This window comes from Carettochelys insculpta, chromosome 6 (genome assembly GCF_033958435.1).
Source record: "Carettochelys insculpta isolate YL-2023 chromosome 6, ASM3395843v1, whole genome shotgun sequence".
Lineage (NCBI taxonomy): Eukaryota > Metazoa > Chordata > Testudines > Carettochelyidae > Carettochelys > Carettochelys insculpta.
The window spans coordinates 100,118,854-100,135,666 of NC_134142.1; the positions used below are offsets into that span (position 1 = coordinate 100,118,854).

The following is a 16,813-nucleotide window of genomic DNA, read 5'->3' on the forward strand; positions in this document are numbered from 1 at the left end:
CATGCTGCTGAACTCAACCAAGAGCCCACTTCGGGATTCAAACAAATGTGTCTGCATTTTAAAGGCTGCAGGAATGAAATAATTTTCAATTTGCAATTGTAAGAGCAAGTGCAAAGGTGACTGTAAGCCAAATATTTGTACTATTTAACACCAAAAATGAAATGATGTTCTTTGCTCCAACACTTCCGACAGAGATCTCCAGAAGAAGAAAAACCAGGAGACGAATGTGTTTGCTACATGAATTAGTGAGGCAATGCAGCCACAGTCACAGGGTTATTTCTAAAAACGATGAGGAGCCCTGTAACACCTCAGAAACTAATGGATTTATTCGGGCATACGCTTTCATGGGTAAAACCCTCTTCATCAGATAGAAGTGGGTTTTACCCCGAAAGCTTATGCCCTAATAAATCCATTAGTTTCTAAGGTGCTACAGCACTCCTCATTGTTTTTACTAATAGAGACTAACATGGCCGCCCCTCTGCCACTTTTCAGGGTTGTTTGTATAATTATTTTTTTAAAAAAGGGAAAATGGATTTCAATTCCAGCTTCTCAGGAACTTGTTTTCAAAGATGAAAATGCAACAAGATGTTTAATCTCATGCTGGAGGTTAGATGTGAAATTTCATATATTCCATGCTAACAATAACCCTTGCATAAATTTACACTGAAGCTTCTTAGACTCAAGTTCTGGTTAAGAAAGGAAGGGTGGCCCGAGAGTAGTGACCTGGGAAAGTGTCTGTGTAGCTCAAAAGATTCTGTCTCACTAACAGAAGTTGGCTCAATATTATCTCATCCACCTGGTCTCGTCAGCTTCCAAAGTATTTAGAGCTACCCACAGCAGGCATGCCAGTGTTGGCACATGAGTAGATTTTAAAATGGCACATAGCAGGAGCTCAGCCCCGCCCCTCCTTTCCCATGCAGAAGCAAGCCAGAGGATGGGGATGGGGCTGAGCCCCTGCTGCATAGCCTCCCACCATGACACGGGGCTGGGGACAGAGCTGTATCACCATTGCTCCTGCCGCACAGGCCGCTGCAGCAGGGCTGGGGCCAGAGCCCCCACAGTAGAGCTGCTCCAGAACCCCTGTTGCAGGGCTGAAGCCAGAGCCCTTCTGGAGCCCCTGTCACAGCATGAAGCCAGGGCCAGAGCTCCCATCACAGAACCCATAGAACTTGCTGCAGATAGCTTTCTCTACTCACCTCTGAGGTTGGGTGTTTGAGGTCTGGGTGGGAGGGAGGGTGTAGGAGCACACTGGGGTGGAGGAACAGGATGAGGGTGGGGGTTTGGGCAGGAAGGGCCTGGGCAAGAGGAGATGTAAGAGCAGAGTGGGGTGATCTGGGCAATAGAAGAGGGCAGGAGCAGACTGAGTGAAGGGGTGGCTCCTTATCACTGTACCCTCCCTCAGCCACTGGGGGCTCCCCATCCCTGGCTGGCAGCAGCTCTGCTCCCAGCCTGTGGGGCTGCCTGCGATACCTGCTGAGACCCTGGATGTTGCTACACCACAGAATCTGGAATAAGAGACATTCAACCTTTATTACAATCCTGGGCATTTTTAGACATTTTAAAAACCCAGCCAGCCAGAGATTTAAAAACCAGAAAAGTAAAGTTCTGTTTCTTAATTTATTTATTAATGCAGCTGTTGTGAGTAGGACTATTAGTGACTTTAAAAAGTATCACTGGCACTTAGACTGTACTTAAAGATCAAAAGGTCAAATTTCAGCACCCCTACCCTGGGAACATTGCTGACTCCTGGACTAAATACTGCTTTCAAGACATAGTCCTAAGCAATGGGAAATGCGCAGATACATAAACCCAAAGACAGCTTGAGGAGGGTTGACAAGCACACAAACTCTGCCATAGGGATCTCAATACACTGGTATGCAGTACTTGATATCTTTTGTGATATTTCCTCCACACTAAATCTATTCTATGGGTTTTCCATATCGGAGGAGGATTTTAAGATCTTTGAGGGAGAGAGAATCTCATTCCTGTCTGCGAGTACAGGAGGACAGTGATGTGTCTGAGGCCTCTAGTCACATCATATAGGTTTATAATACATAAATTGGAACTGAGTCTATTTCCCAGTCTATAAATAGGGAAAATAGTTATATAATAGTCTGCCCGGGCTCTGGTCCGGATTACTTAGCTAAAACTGGAGAAACTTTGGAAATTATAAAGCACTACAAAAATGCCAAATAATGTATTAAACCACAAGGAACAAATTTCAGTACACTACTAAGGTTATTAAAAGTCCCCTCTAACTACTTTAGGAAGCTTTTTGCCCATTTTTGTTTGCTCACTAGCCCAAATTTTAGCTTTTAATTCATTACATGTTGTTTCATTTCTCTCAATGCTTTTGTTCTAGGCAACTACATTTTCGATATGCGTTGGTTCAGACTTGTGCAAATGGATCACACACTGTTTGGAACTTTGCAAATATGTGCATTTAAACCTAAACTATTTATGTTTCCTTTTTGAATGGTTACTTAATTCACCGACAAGCTGGGGAGGCAATGTGTTCAGAGGAATAGATTTCAGTGAGAGCATTTTCCTTGCATGAATGTCCACAGTATCTATTTGCTGCCTAGATGTTAAAAAGTCCATTTGAGACCTATTCAACAACACTGATTCTGGTTAACTCACTGCCCTTTCAGACTGCCACTTCACCTACGTGAAAGATGCAGTATTATTATTATTATTAGCAGTATTATCATCACTGGGTCAAATACATCACTTCAGAGCTCTGACAGGTAAAGCACAACATCTGTGCTGTAAAGACACTGATTATTGAAAGTGCAAACAACTTCTCCAACTTTTTCCTCATACTGTAAGATCAAATCCCTGTAATTTTGAGCTACTATTCTGGATTTCTGTTCCCCACAGCACAGTTTTGTTTGTTTTCCGCCCCCCCATAATTCCAGGTACTTCTCTGCTTTACTCCCATCCTGCTTATTGCCAACATCAAGTAATACAGGGGGCACGGTGATCCTTTTGATTGACATCGTAGATTAAAAATTATATATTACCCCAAATACCACAAAGAACAAATGGGAAAGACTTTAAGGGATAACCCACAAAAGCCATTAGGTTCTGTCATCCGCTATTATCTCACTCCACTAATGCAAATACTACAAATTACATCTTAAGTAACATTTAAATTGTAAGGCGATTTTTAAACAATGTGTTTCTATCAAAAGTCAATTATTTTATTCAAATGAGGAAAAGCACTAGGATAAATTATATATTTTGAAAACAGCCTAGTTACAGCACACAAGCGTTTGTTTCTTAGAAATATGTAATTTGTTTAGTGATTCATTGCTTCTGCAAAGCTAAAGCAAAAAATGAACTAATACAAACAATAAACCAAAATGAAGACTGACAGGAAATTCTGGGCTAAGTGACGTGGTGGAGCACAGGCTGCAATTATCTCAGTGAAACATTACAATTAGATAACATTCATGAAGTGTGAAAGGTAGTTCTGTCTACTTAAAGGATAAGCAAGTCTCTCACACCCGTCACCATGGTATCTAGATGTTAAGTCAGCCCAGGTACAAATACAAAACTCTAAGGCTACGTCTACACTAGCACACTATGTTGAAGTAGCCTATTTTGAAGTAAGAACATCGAAAAAAGCTACTTTGATGCGTATCGTCTACACGTCCTCCAGGGCTGGTGCCATCGATGTTCAACGTCGAAGTAGCAAAGGGGAACATCGAAAGGACCCACCCTGGAAGGAAACGTGGAGCGTCCACACACACAAGTGCTCCCCGTTGAAATCAGGGGCCAAGAAAGCCCACGGATGGGGTCACAGGCTGGACTAGCCCTTCTGGGGCAACAAGCCACTCCTTTAAAGGGCCCCTCCCAGACACATCTGGACTGCACAGCATGAGGCCTGCAGAGCACTAGCCACACTTGCGCAGACCGACGCACAGCAGCTATAGATCCCCAGAAGCAGCTGGAAGCCCTCCAGGTAGTAACCCGGGGAGCAAGCACCATGCTACTTGCTGCATGGGAGGCCACCCAGCAGCTGCCGGCAGAGGAGCCCTCCCAGAGGGCAGATGGGGATGCCCCTGACCACCGAACTCCCCTCTTCCTCCCCCACTGAGCGCTCTGCCGCCTCTGGAGCTCCTGAGCAGTGGGAGCAGCTGGTCGTGGGGGAGTGGGATGATGACCAGTGGCTTCCGCATGCATCGGCAGACACTCCTGGAGCTCTGCCAGTGGCTCACCCTGCACTGAGGCACCAGGACTCCCGGATGTGGTGCACCCTCTCCGTCGAGAAGAGGGTCACAATAGCCGTCTGGAAGCTGGCCACTTCAGACAGCTACCGCTCCGTGGGACACCATTTCGGAGTGGGAAAGTCCATGGTCAGGGCCGTCATCAGGGGTCCCAGGTGTGGGGCTGGGGAGGGAGAGGTGCCAGGGAGAGATGGGCTGGGTGTGGGGCTGAGGAGAGAGGGGTTTGGTGGGGGATACCCGGGGAGGTGGCTGGAAGGGGGGTCTGGGAGGAGGGGCCTGGTGCACCCTGCACACCCTCATGGGCACTTGTGTTCCCTCCTCACAGGTGGTCTGTGAGCTCAATGCCATGCTGCTGCAGAGGGTCGTCCGACTCGGGGACCTGGACACAGCCATCACCGGATTTGCTGCCATGGGGTTCCTGAACTGCTTTGGGCCCTTGGACGGGAACCACATCCCCATCCACACCCCGGACCACAGGCGGGGGAAGATACATCAATCACAGGGGCTACCATTCTGTGGTCCTGCAGGCCATGGTGGACAGCTGGGGCCACTTCCAGGATGTCTACATGGGCTGGCCCGGCTACACACACAACGCCCCTGCATCTTCCAGGATCCACTGGGGGTGTGTGGTGCTCCCAGTCATGTCTGGTGGCCCTGCGCCATGGCCCAGGGGCATGTGCCCTGTGGGGTACGTACCTGACCATCCATCGCTATAGTCGGGCGAACCCTGGTGGGCGGACACCCAGCTGGTGCTCTGGGAAGGGAGGTCTATGAGGAGCCCCTCCTCCTAGCTGGTGGACCCCTCCTCCGCCATCCGGAGTGGGGGTTCCTCAGTCAGGCCCGGGGTGCGAGGCTGGCCTCTGTGCCAGACTCCAGCTTTGATGCCTGCTGGGGCTCATCGGCCGTGGCGTCAAGGGTGGCCAGGGGGTGGGTGGGAGGAGGTGTCCCAGGGGCCCAGGATGGCCCTGAGCTCCCTGTAATAGGGGCAAGTGGCGGGGGTGGCCCCAGACAGGCTGGCCGAGTCTTGGGGGCAACTCTGCCACTACTCCTTCACCTTGCTCCGGACGTGATCCGGAGTGCGGGCAGGGTGACCCCAGGCGGCCAGGCCCTTGGCCCATTGGACAAACGCTTCCATGTTCCGCTGCTTGCTCCCCATCATGTGGAGCACCTCCTCCTCACCCCAGAGCCCCTGCAGGTCTCAGAGCTCAGCCTCCGACCAGGAGGGGCCCCACCTCTTTTTGGCCCCCCGTTTGGCTGCCAGGGGTGCCTAGGTCCCCTCAGGGGGGAGCTCTGGGGGCAAGCTGGATGCCATGGCACTGGGTGGATGCTTCAGGGCCTCTGGAGGGTCTGCAGAGCTAGCACGTGCATCTGCGGCTGCCTGCACACTCTCAGTTTCCTGCCACAGAAATCCGGGTCCGTGGTACTTTAAGGGCTGCTGTGCATGGGGACCACAGAGCTGTTTGCCGCCATGGAGGACCCCGCTATTTCAAAGTAGCGGGACACGGATCGTCTACACACGTTGAATGTCAAAGTAGGGCGCTACTCCCATCTTCAGATAGGGATAGCGATTTCGACGTCTTGCTGCCTAATGTCAGTTTCAACGTTGAAATAGCGCAGTGCACGTGTAGAGGCGACACGTGCTATTTTGATGTTGTGCCAGCTACTTCAAGGCAGCCAGCTAGTGTAGACGCACCCTTAGTAAAAATTCAAAACTGACTGTTTTGAAATGGGTTACATGTTTGCTGTATTTGCAGGGCCAAATCTTGAGGATTTTGTACAGTTTTTATTTAGGACCAACTATACAAGCTGCAGTGGGAGTTGTGCCTGGATCAGGGTTTGTAGGGATTCCAGATTAGATTGGAATAATCTAAAGCCATGATTTTATGAAGTTTTCAAATTTTCATCCAGAACAAATGGAGAACCATTTGCGAACTTGGGTGGCTAATTAGCATAGCCATGCAAGGTTTTGCTGTTGGCTGGGGGTGGTGCCGGCAGTACAGAAGCCATGTAGATGGGCCTCCGCCAGCTAAGCCCCCCTCTGTCACCAGTCCCTTACTCAAGAACTTTTTCAAACATAAGGGACTAGCGACAGAGTGGGGCTTAGCCAGCGGAGGCCCATCCACATGACCTCTGTACTGCTGGCACACGCACACACCTCACCAACAGCAAAATCTTGTGCAGCTATGCTAATTAGTCCTCTGTTTGCAATTTCTTCAACTGTCATTAGTATAGCACTGCACTAAAGGGCTGTGTAGATGTGGCCTCCGTGATACTCAGACAGTTTTAAAGCCAACAAGGTCTTTTATGATAACAAGTTTCATTTCTTGCCGAATACGGGCCAGCAATAGACCCAGTACAGTAAATGTGCCAGGCCAAACTTCATCCTGTGTGTGCTACACATAAGTATTGTATGTTTAGATATCAGAAACTGAAGACTTCTTTATGGCCTGCCTGATACTAAACAGTTGATTTGTTCATCAATGGGAGAATACAGGTTAAAAGCATTATATGGTGACTCAGAATGATGTACAAAAAGATACATGTGACAAGAGCTAAAATCTCAAAAGATAGATGCAACCTTTTAAAAATGAATATACAAGATTTATAACACCATTTTAGAAAAGAAAAACGTAATTTATATTTGGGAATAATTCCTGTGGCACTATATTAGAGCAAGAAATATTACAGGGGACTTTTCCAATACAAGCAACATGGCAGGATATTTTCATTACATGAAAGGTATGGCTAGGGAAAGAGGACAGCTATTGTAGTGCAACCTGTCTTCTCAGAGTGGCTTGGCTTCCAGTAGCTTCCAGAATTGGGCTCAGAGTTATTCCAGAAGAAGGAGGATGCTACTTGCTCTATGTATAAGAATGTCTGCCTTTACCTCTGAATTATATAAAATAAACTCTGTATGTTCGCATATCTTGGAAGATAAAATCTGAAGTCCAGGAACATTTATACTGGTAAATCTCTGGGTCAAAAGAGACATGCTCACTCTCCTTACGCACAAGTGGAAGTTATCCAAACTCTCACACTAGTAAAGCTCTCTCAGGATTCATCACAAAACACTTAAGTCAACAAAGCCAGACCTTCCCATTGGCTTTGACTCAGTTACTAGGAGTACATTAGGTAACTGAGCAATTGTTGCATTCATTGTGACTTGTGAAAGCATCAGTAGCAGCAAGTGGAGGCAAAAACTAAGTATTTGCTACATTTCCTGAAATACATTCATGTAAGGCAACTTTCCCTTTTATTAAAAGCAAAAAACTACAAAAGGAGTATTTCTCCCATTGCACAATTACTTAATTTAAATGCATTTATTATTGTAACTCATTATTATTATGAACTACCACAACAATCAAGGCTCTCTTCAACTATGTGGAATGAATGCTCCCTTTGAGAACTCCTGCTTGGAATGCTAAAATAATAGTGGTTCTAAGTGAGATAATGAAAACTGCACAGAATAGGTTCTCTTACTCATTCCATCACTTCTTTCTTTTACAGAAATTTTTGTGCATCTAAGCACTACATGAATGTTCACCCATTACTGTCAAGCACTTGCATTATTACTGCACACTTTTGTTGTAAATCACAAATACCCTGTGTTTTAAATTATTTCCATGTCTAACGACACTCTTGCTGGAATGAAAGGATTATTAGGGACTTAGAAGTGAAAGCTAGTGGCAGACTACCAAAAAAGGTTTACTATTGTTATAAAAATGATTACCATGTATAGGGAGGAAGGCCAGAAGACAAGCACCCTACAAAATTCAATGGCTAACATTTCTCCTTCATGATGGTTTGTAAACGATCAATGAGAATTTAGGGCTTATTTGCAAGACAGAGAAAGTGGTTTAGACACACAATAGTGGGCAAAAAACAATTCAGGCTACCAAAAATAAATTGTTTAGCATCATCCTCTTACAAGAAGTGAGGACTTTTTCCAAAGGTTCTCTAAGATACGTGATACTAGGTATAGTAAGATACACTGTCAGACTTCCAAAAAGGATATTATGTACATTACATATGTAGATTATTTGCAGCCTGGGATAATCACACTCACATTGACCATTTCTTGGCCTTTTTTCTAGTTGAGAACACAGATTACCAATACAATATCAAACCCTGGGTGGTGGGGTCAAGTTTATTTCTATTTCAGTAAAGGTACCTGATGCTGCCCCTGAGGCAAACCAAAATAGTCCTAAACATAATGTCATTCAATTAGGAACTCAGTCAAGGCTATCATATTAGATATGCATTGGACAGATCACTTCAGGAGGTTTGCTCACATTCTGGAGAAACCCTTTTGCTGTGATAGCCAGTGAAGCCTCCTTTCAGATGTGCACATGGAAATAAGACTCATCTAAGATCCTTTAAGACTTTTAAGTACTTATTTTGCTGAGAGTTTTTCACATTTATCTACTTAGATGTATAAAACAATTGTATTTGTTCTATACCTTGAGCTATCTATCAAACCTAGAAAAAGCAGAAGTAAGAACTCCTAAAATTAACTTCCAGCATTAACACTAACATGTTTGAGACCGTCAGAGAAACAAATGCTTAAGAGGATTATAACAGATATGGACACACATCACTACATCAGTGGTGATATTTACGGGGTAAACTAATATGGCTACATCTTTCTGTCCTGGAATATCTGTGTTATTGGATAGCAAAGTGATGATATTGCTATGTATACTAAAAAATATTTCAGAAGTTTTGTTATAGTGGTTCTAATTTTTCTCCATCCTTTGAGCCCTGTGGGGTAGGATACATGGCAAAGAAGGGTACTCGCTTTATAGACAGAAGGATACAATAATTAATCTCAGTAAAACTGTCAAACTCTCAAACATTTTGATTAGTTTCCCTCTAACCTCTACAGAATACAGGATGATGTGACATGGTTTAATCAGCATTCATACAGCATGATCTATGTAATTCACCTACAGCTTCACATCTGACCATTTTTCCTTGACTCTGTTCATGAATTCATCCACTACTTGACTATTTGTTTTCTCAAACCATTGAGCAACACCAAAGGTCTACTAAAGACACATTTCCTTCTTCCCCACAAAAAATAAGTAGATTTCCCCTCTCCTCAATCTCCCTCCCTAAACCTCACTAATAAATTACACTGGTCTGATGCACAAAATTGATCATTCTGAGCCTTCATAAAACAATAGGTGTGTAGAGTAAGCTCATGGCACCCATCAAGGCAGGAAAGTGGATGTGGTGTGAGTTTCCCTACATTCTGTCAGTTCCATTACACATACAATGCCAAGGTAAGATAGACAGATGCCATACTGCCACTTTCATTAGTCTGAGGCAGAACCCCAGTCTGATGGTTTTAACCTCACACAGTGCCTGTAGGTCATTCTGTACCTAAAAGTTGTTCAGAAGAAGGAAGGTTCTTGGTGCGTCCTCACTCACTTGCACATCTGCAGAGGGCCAACTATAATTTGGTCAGTCAATACACAAGAAAGAGTACCGTGGTGCTATTACAAAGATGTGAAAAGCTCACCTGAACATGAAAAATCATCTACGCGGATGTATCCTGGGACACAGTCACAACGATATGATCCCGGCAGATTCACACACACAGTATTGGCATGACAATAATGCATCTTAGCAGCACACTCATCAATATCTGAGGAGGAAGAAAGACAGCAGGAATAAAGTGAGTTGCACACTTAAATGCTCACAGTGATTCAATATTAAAATGAGAAGAGTAATTCCAATTCCAAGCCCCAAAAGAACTGCAAAAAAAAAAAAAAAAGGAAATATGGTAAACCCTATTATTAAAATACTAGTGTAAATTTACAACCAAAAATCTTTCCTAAACAGGAGGTAAGCCTGCTGCAACACAGCATCTTCCTTCTGCTGTGTACTTCTAAACTGTAAAGATAAATGCTGGAAAAGCAGGAAATACTGAAGTTTCCCCCCCCATATTTTTCTTGGACTACGTTCACATTATAACAAAAATAATCACAAAGTAAGAAGAACCAGGAAATAAATTGTTTAGGAACTACTTCCCAAACAATATAACATACAACTTTAATTTTGCCATCAGAAAGAAACTAGAATATGAAGATGCAGTGTCTCCATGTACAATGATACTCGGTGTAGTACGTATTGCAGCGTATCAGTCAGGAGTAAAGCCGGACATACAGGAAATAGTAGCATTTGTTATGCAGCACAGATGTGCTCTGATTTTGCAAGTTGCTAATTTGCACAAACTGCAACAGCTACTAAGCAGCCTAAGGTCACTAGCCAAACAGTGCTTATGCCTCCACTCCCCTGATACATCCCTGTGCCTTGGGTACAAGAAGGTAGGTAGAAGTGAGACAGTAGCTTCAGCTCCGTGTCACTGAATAAAACTCCTACACAAGAAGGAATCTCAAATGGCCATTTAAGCCAGGGTTTCATCTGGTTTGCCTTATCATAACAGGCCAAAGCAGATTTAACATGGGCATGGACCTCCCCTTCAAATCTATTTATTAGTAGATCATAATATCTATTTCAAGGCCAACACTCAAAACAATTTTTGTTGCCTGAGAAGGAGAATTGAAACTGCCATTAATTATATATTATAAAGCTCACTTAGATGCAATCTTTTACCCCAAAATATAAGGTATGTCTCTATTTTAGGCCTGAACAATGACTTTTTCTGATTGGGACTGATTTTCTTCTCACTAATTCCAGTTTTATATGAAGTAACTCTATTGACTTCCAAGATTTACTCTTGATTTATGTATGCCAGTGTAAGTGAATGGAGACTCAAAACTATTTTTCTTATTACATTCTCCTTCGAAGTTATTTTATTGAATGTCCATGCCCAAGAAATTAAACTGACAGAAGCACCAGAGACTGAAGTCTTTTTTTTTTTTTTTTAAATCTCCACTGTACAGACACAAATCAGACAGCAACACTGCAAGCTTCCTCACAGCCTTCTTCACACTTGGAACTCTGGTCCGAAAGAACTTGCAAGGGTGAGAAAGCTGTTCAGTTTCCGTGCTACTATGGTCCCTGGCTTTGTGCTGAGAATTGCAACAAACATACTAATTGTGCTGGTTTCTAGGCTATTAGACGGCAGTCCACCAAGACAAGGGTCTGCAACCAAAATAGCAAGAGGAGCCATTTTTTCAAATTTAGTTACAAAAATCAAGACTTCAAGAGCTACAATGATGTGAATATGACAGTCCTTAATAAAAAATGTTAAACCATACTTTTTGTAGCCTCTGTTTTATAAATAGCACACACACAATGATTTGTACCAGTTAGAAATTTTAATTTACTTTCACCCCTGGATTGGAAAGCAAATGAGGAAAAGGAAAACACTACACCTGGGGATAAGCAGGAAAGTGCAATGTTTGCCTCAATCCTCCATGCTGAGGAAGAACTGGGCAGCAAGTTCCCTGCAGATGGCACTCAATGTTATGCCCACTGTCCCAGCCAGAGCTGAAGCGCCAGTCATGCTCGGTGTCCTAGGAACTGACACTGCTGCTGATTCAAGGCAGCCTGAGTTTCCACACTCCCAGGAGTGGTGGTTAGATACAGGACCTGCTCTGCACAAGACCCAGGACCAGCTCCCTGCCTGCCCATCAGGTGGCAGCAGCATGCCCCAGCTCCTCCCTGCCTCATGCGCTGCCGGTGGAGCAGGGAGCCCACCTCAGGTGAGCTCTGAGGCCCCTCCATCACTCCTTGCTTGTTCCGCTTTCCCCTTCCCTCTCAGTACCCAGCTCCACTGATCTGCACTGGGAAAAGGAGGGAGCTGGCCAATGTGAGGCCCTACTGCTCTCTTCTCAGGCCTGAATGGAGTCATTGCAGCTCTGAACACTGCTGCTGCTGACTCCTCTGTGGCTCCTTGCCCTGCTGCCACTGAAATAATAGAACTAAATTCAGTTGGTTTAACAGCTGGACCCCTCCTGCCAGCCATTAAACCAAGTTAATTTAGTTCTAATGTTTCCATGATGGCAGGGCAGGGAGCTCCAGAGGAGTCAGTGGTGGCAGCATCCAGAGCTGCAAATGTCTCCTTAAAGAGCCACATGCAGCTCCAGAGCTACAGGTTGCCGACCCCTGCACTAGGAACTAGACTAGGACAACTAAATAATTTCATACTGGCCACCAAACAGCAGGTAATTGGCAATGACTACTGATAACTACCAAACTGGGCTGAATTTGAAATGACAACCTGACAGCAAAGGACTTCACAACCCATTACAGACACCTTGAGCTGCCCTCATTCACGTTGTTTCTAAAGACTGAGTCTCTTAACAAAAATGTCAAAAGCAGCAGGATACAAAAGCCCCATGCCAAGAAATCCCCGCCAACACCACGCATCTATTTATAACACTATTGCATGCCATGGCAACCTGGGACCCATCAAGATACTTATGTGTATTTACACTGCTCCACTTGTGGCTTCTTTTTAAACACGATTTTCATTAATAGCTGCGAGGAATTCTGCTTTTGCATGTCTGATAGTTTTCAGGCATATGAGGGAAGGGAAGGATGGCTGAAAACAAATGCAAGAATATCATAATGCAAATTTAATTACCCACATTTGTCTCTAACTTTAATAAGAAAGTATTTGGGAAAAAATGACCCAAAAGTAAAAAGAAGCTATTGTTATTTTTTGAAAATGGAGAAATTAATAATTTGATTCATAAGAAAAGTGCTATCCCCTCCTTTCTGAAGAAATAACTAAGGCTGTTTCCAAGTTACAACTGGTTAAAACGAAATATACAATCCCATGGAAAATATCTAGCAGTGACTTGATCCTGTTAAACTCATAAAGGAGACAATTTCAAAAGTTGATTTCGTTATCAGTTCGCCAGAGCAGTGTTTCTCTTCAAGTAGTAAAAAGATTTTCTGAATTGCAGTTTGGCAAAAGAGGTGTAAGGAGTGACCAGAAGCCCTCTTCCAACACTCAACACAGGCCCATCATCAAATTCATCTTGTGCGTTTTCATCTTATACGCCATAGAGTCACCTGGTAACCCATAAATCTAGCTGTAGCATTTTATTTTAATTGCCAGTAACACAAAGGAACAACCAACGTGTATCATATCAGCCACTATCTAAGAAGTTAGCATACAGCTGTATTAGGTGCCCTGTATCTCATAAGAATTAAGTTGCTATCATACAACTTTGAGGCCTGTACATTCTGCACAGGTAAATGGCCGAACAGTTAACCTGAGACTTGGGGAACAGTGAATTGCATGTTTTACGGGGAAGTTTGTGCATAACGATACCAAGTAGTCACAAGAATAATTAACTAATATTATCCTTAGCTATTTTAGGATAAAACGTTGGCAAATGATTACCCATGAAGTCTCCTTGGTAATGAGTTGATATATATAATTAGTTGACATTAATAATATACTAATCAGTAGGACAAAGAAACTCCAATATTATTGGGATAAGGCAGTTCAAATTGTCTAGTCTCCTTTGTCCATATTGAATATTCAGGATAGGCCTTGTAATAGGCCAGACTACCATGTAAGATTTGGCAGGGGGAGAAGGACGAAGGATGGATGTTGGCTGATCTAGATAAGGGCCATCACTTACCATGCCAAAGAGAGAGCAGTTTGTCTCTTGTCACCAGAACCCAAGAAAGGGTGTTAGTAAGTAAGTACAAGTAATGGTACAAGACATTACTTTAGCTCTGTGTTTATACGGTCTTTTTATGAGGTTTGTGTCCCTTTACTAAGTGTGTTCATAAAAGTTGTTAAAACTTTGCTTTGCCCTCAGTGAGAATCTATTCATTGTGCACACCAGGACTCCCACCCAGATACTGAACTTAATAACTTGGATCCTGCCACCCCTGGAACCCCACAATCTTCCAGATCCTTAAAGATTTTATTAGAAATTAATAAGCATTAAATAACTGAGCTACAGCCTTCAGCCCTTTATATTCTGGACTCCTCTTGTAATACTTAAACCTAATCTGTGTGTTGCTATGTTTAAGGGATAGCGATTAGATGGCACAAGTTGGCGACAGTATTTTGCTGGGACAAAGTCTGGAGAGCAGTGCCAGGGCCATTTGTTTAGGTGACAATTTTTTGTCAAAGTCCTTTTTAGTACTAGCAATCCACAACACTAAGCTTTGGGTTTTTACTTGACATTGTTAGAGTATTGTCTATGAAACACACCGTAGTATGTACCAGCATGGGTGTAATAGAACTCAAATTGTGATTCATGCGTACAGATTGCTTGTCACATTTGAAATACCAGAGCTCATCTTCTGGTGGTCTTTTGAGGTGATAAAAATACATGACTTATGTTTCTCTCTTGGCTCATGAAGCAGTTTGTTTTTCTTTTAGAAAAAGGTATATGTATGGTCTTTAAAATTAAACTTGACACAGCATAATGATCCTTCACATATTACCAACTTCCATCTGCATAAAGTAGTTCTCTACAATAACAAAGAGGTGCTAGGCTGCATCTCCATGAAACAAACAAAAAAAACCCAAAACAAAACAAAAAAAAACAACCCAGTCCTGTAGCACCTTTTAAGATAACAATATTATTTATTAGCTCATGAGCTTTCCTGGGATGAGCTTTCTGAGGAAGTGAGTCTGTCCCACAAAATCTCATCACCTAATAAAGAATATTTTGTTAGTCTTTGATGTGCTACAGGGCTGCTTTTTTGATAACACAGACACTTTTGGGCTAGAGCTTTATAGTGAGGATCACTGCATTATGGGTTATAGTCTGGTTTTATAAGGAAAGGACGGTTATATGCTTACTAGGTTCAAAGTGTTTGCTTAATAGTCACATAAATAGGTTTTATTGACTGTGACAAATGCTTCTTAGTACAACATTTGATGTTGGCAGACCACATGGGGTTGCTCCTAAAATGGGATTCAGCTCGTCAGAAAGGCAAAATTAATAATAAAAATGGAAACAGAAGTATTAATTTTGGAGATGATTCCTCGAACATCCAAAGCAGCATAAATTCATTGACCTCTTTTGGGCTGCCCCAATTTGCACTAGAAGAGGATCTGTCTCTCTGTTTTCCTTGTGGCCAGCACAGGACAGTCCTCTATCAGCTTGATGTTGAAGAGCCACAGTCTAATCATTCCTAATGTTTTAAAAAGGCCAGAAAATATCACCATGGATGACCTTATTCTTGTAAAACCCTCTTTAACATCAACACTGATAAAGCAGGGAAGGAGTCAGGAGAACATTAGGGGGTCAAGGGACAATGAGTTTTATTACTGTAGAAATGACATGTATATAAATTCTAATACTATTGAGTTATTAAATGTACGTCATGTAAGCACATTCAATTCAGCTAAAAGTTGGTGAAAAGCCATTTAAGATAAGTACTCCATATAGTAGGGAAAGCAAACAAATTCAGAACTAACCCCTGAAAAACCAAGCATGCTCCAAGAGAAAAACAAGCAAGATAAATTAACATACCGAGCAGGTACATACCCTGCTACATTTCTGGCTCAAAAATATTATTACCTGTTTGCTGAAAAAAGCAACTCTGCTCACTCTTAGGGTTCTTCCTCACCTGCAAATGTGCTAAAACACAGTGGGACTCAAGGAATGAATCCTCAGCCCCAGTGTGTTGGGGAGCTAAGGAAACTGTATAGACATGGTGATGCCTTATATGCTGGGACTGGAAGCAAATTAGGAGATGTAGCCTGTTAGTCCTCTTCAACATGTGGGTTTGGCCACATGGGTCTTTACTTTCCCCTCGCAGAGTTCCACTCTGGAGACATATTTCCACAAATATATGTTTCACACAGGCTACAGTAATATTCTTCATGCAGTTTCCCTGCTGTTTTTAATCATATCCAGCCAGATTCATCCTTAACGTAAAGTGGGTGAAACTCTTGTTACTGAGATGGCGTTTGTGTCTCTTATTCCTAGGGATGATTTGACTATTTTCATTACGTTAGCCACATCAGCAACTAAGGAAGCAGACACAGAATATGAACCTCTGTGTATAGTGATGTGCAGAGCAATTCCCTTCAGTCTTGTCACTAAGGGGAGGCTCAGGCTGCCCCCTCCACGTTGTAAAAGCATTAGCAATTAAAAGAAAGAGGAAAAAAATTGTCCAGATCTTCCTCTTCAGATTCTCAGTTCTGTAATGAAATGATGTGGCTCTTCCCCACCCACCTTTGATGCTGCTACATGTAATGAAAATATGCAGCCTGTCAGAATAACCTTGTAGGCAAAACAATTCAAATGACCCATTGGTAATTGCATGCATTTTAAAATAACCTTCTTTGACAGGGTCAATGTCATCACTAGTTGTTTGAGATTCCAGTGCTTATCTAATGGGAAACAGTAGCATCTATGTACCTATATATATATATATATATATATATATATATATATATATATATATATATTATATAAAATATAAATATACATATATATACATATATATATATATATATATATATATAGATATAGATATATATATATACACATATATATTTTTTTTTTTTACAAAGTGTTTCAGAACAGTACTGATTTCTTCGGAAGTCTATGCAGGATCTTTCTACCTGCTGGGCTTAATTTCATAATCAAATGCTATCATTAAAAAAAATCATCTCA

General features: G+C 42.7%; 1 protein-coding gene across 2 annotated transcripts in view; it reads right to left on the bottom strand.

Annotated features, from left to right (window-relative positions):
• NELL1 (neural EGFL like 1) overlaps window positions 1-16,813 on the bottom strand; it is a 465,040-nt gene that overhangs the window by 237,950 nt on the left and 210,277 nt on the right. For both annotated transcript variants that reach the window (XM_074999016.1, XM_074999015.1), the window contains exon 13: window positions 9,757-9,882. In XM_074999016.1, the coding sequence (XP_074855117.1) occupies window positions 9,757-9,882 (126 nt within the window). The remainder of the gene's footprint in view (window positions 1-9,756; window positions 9,883-16,813) is intronic.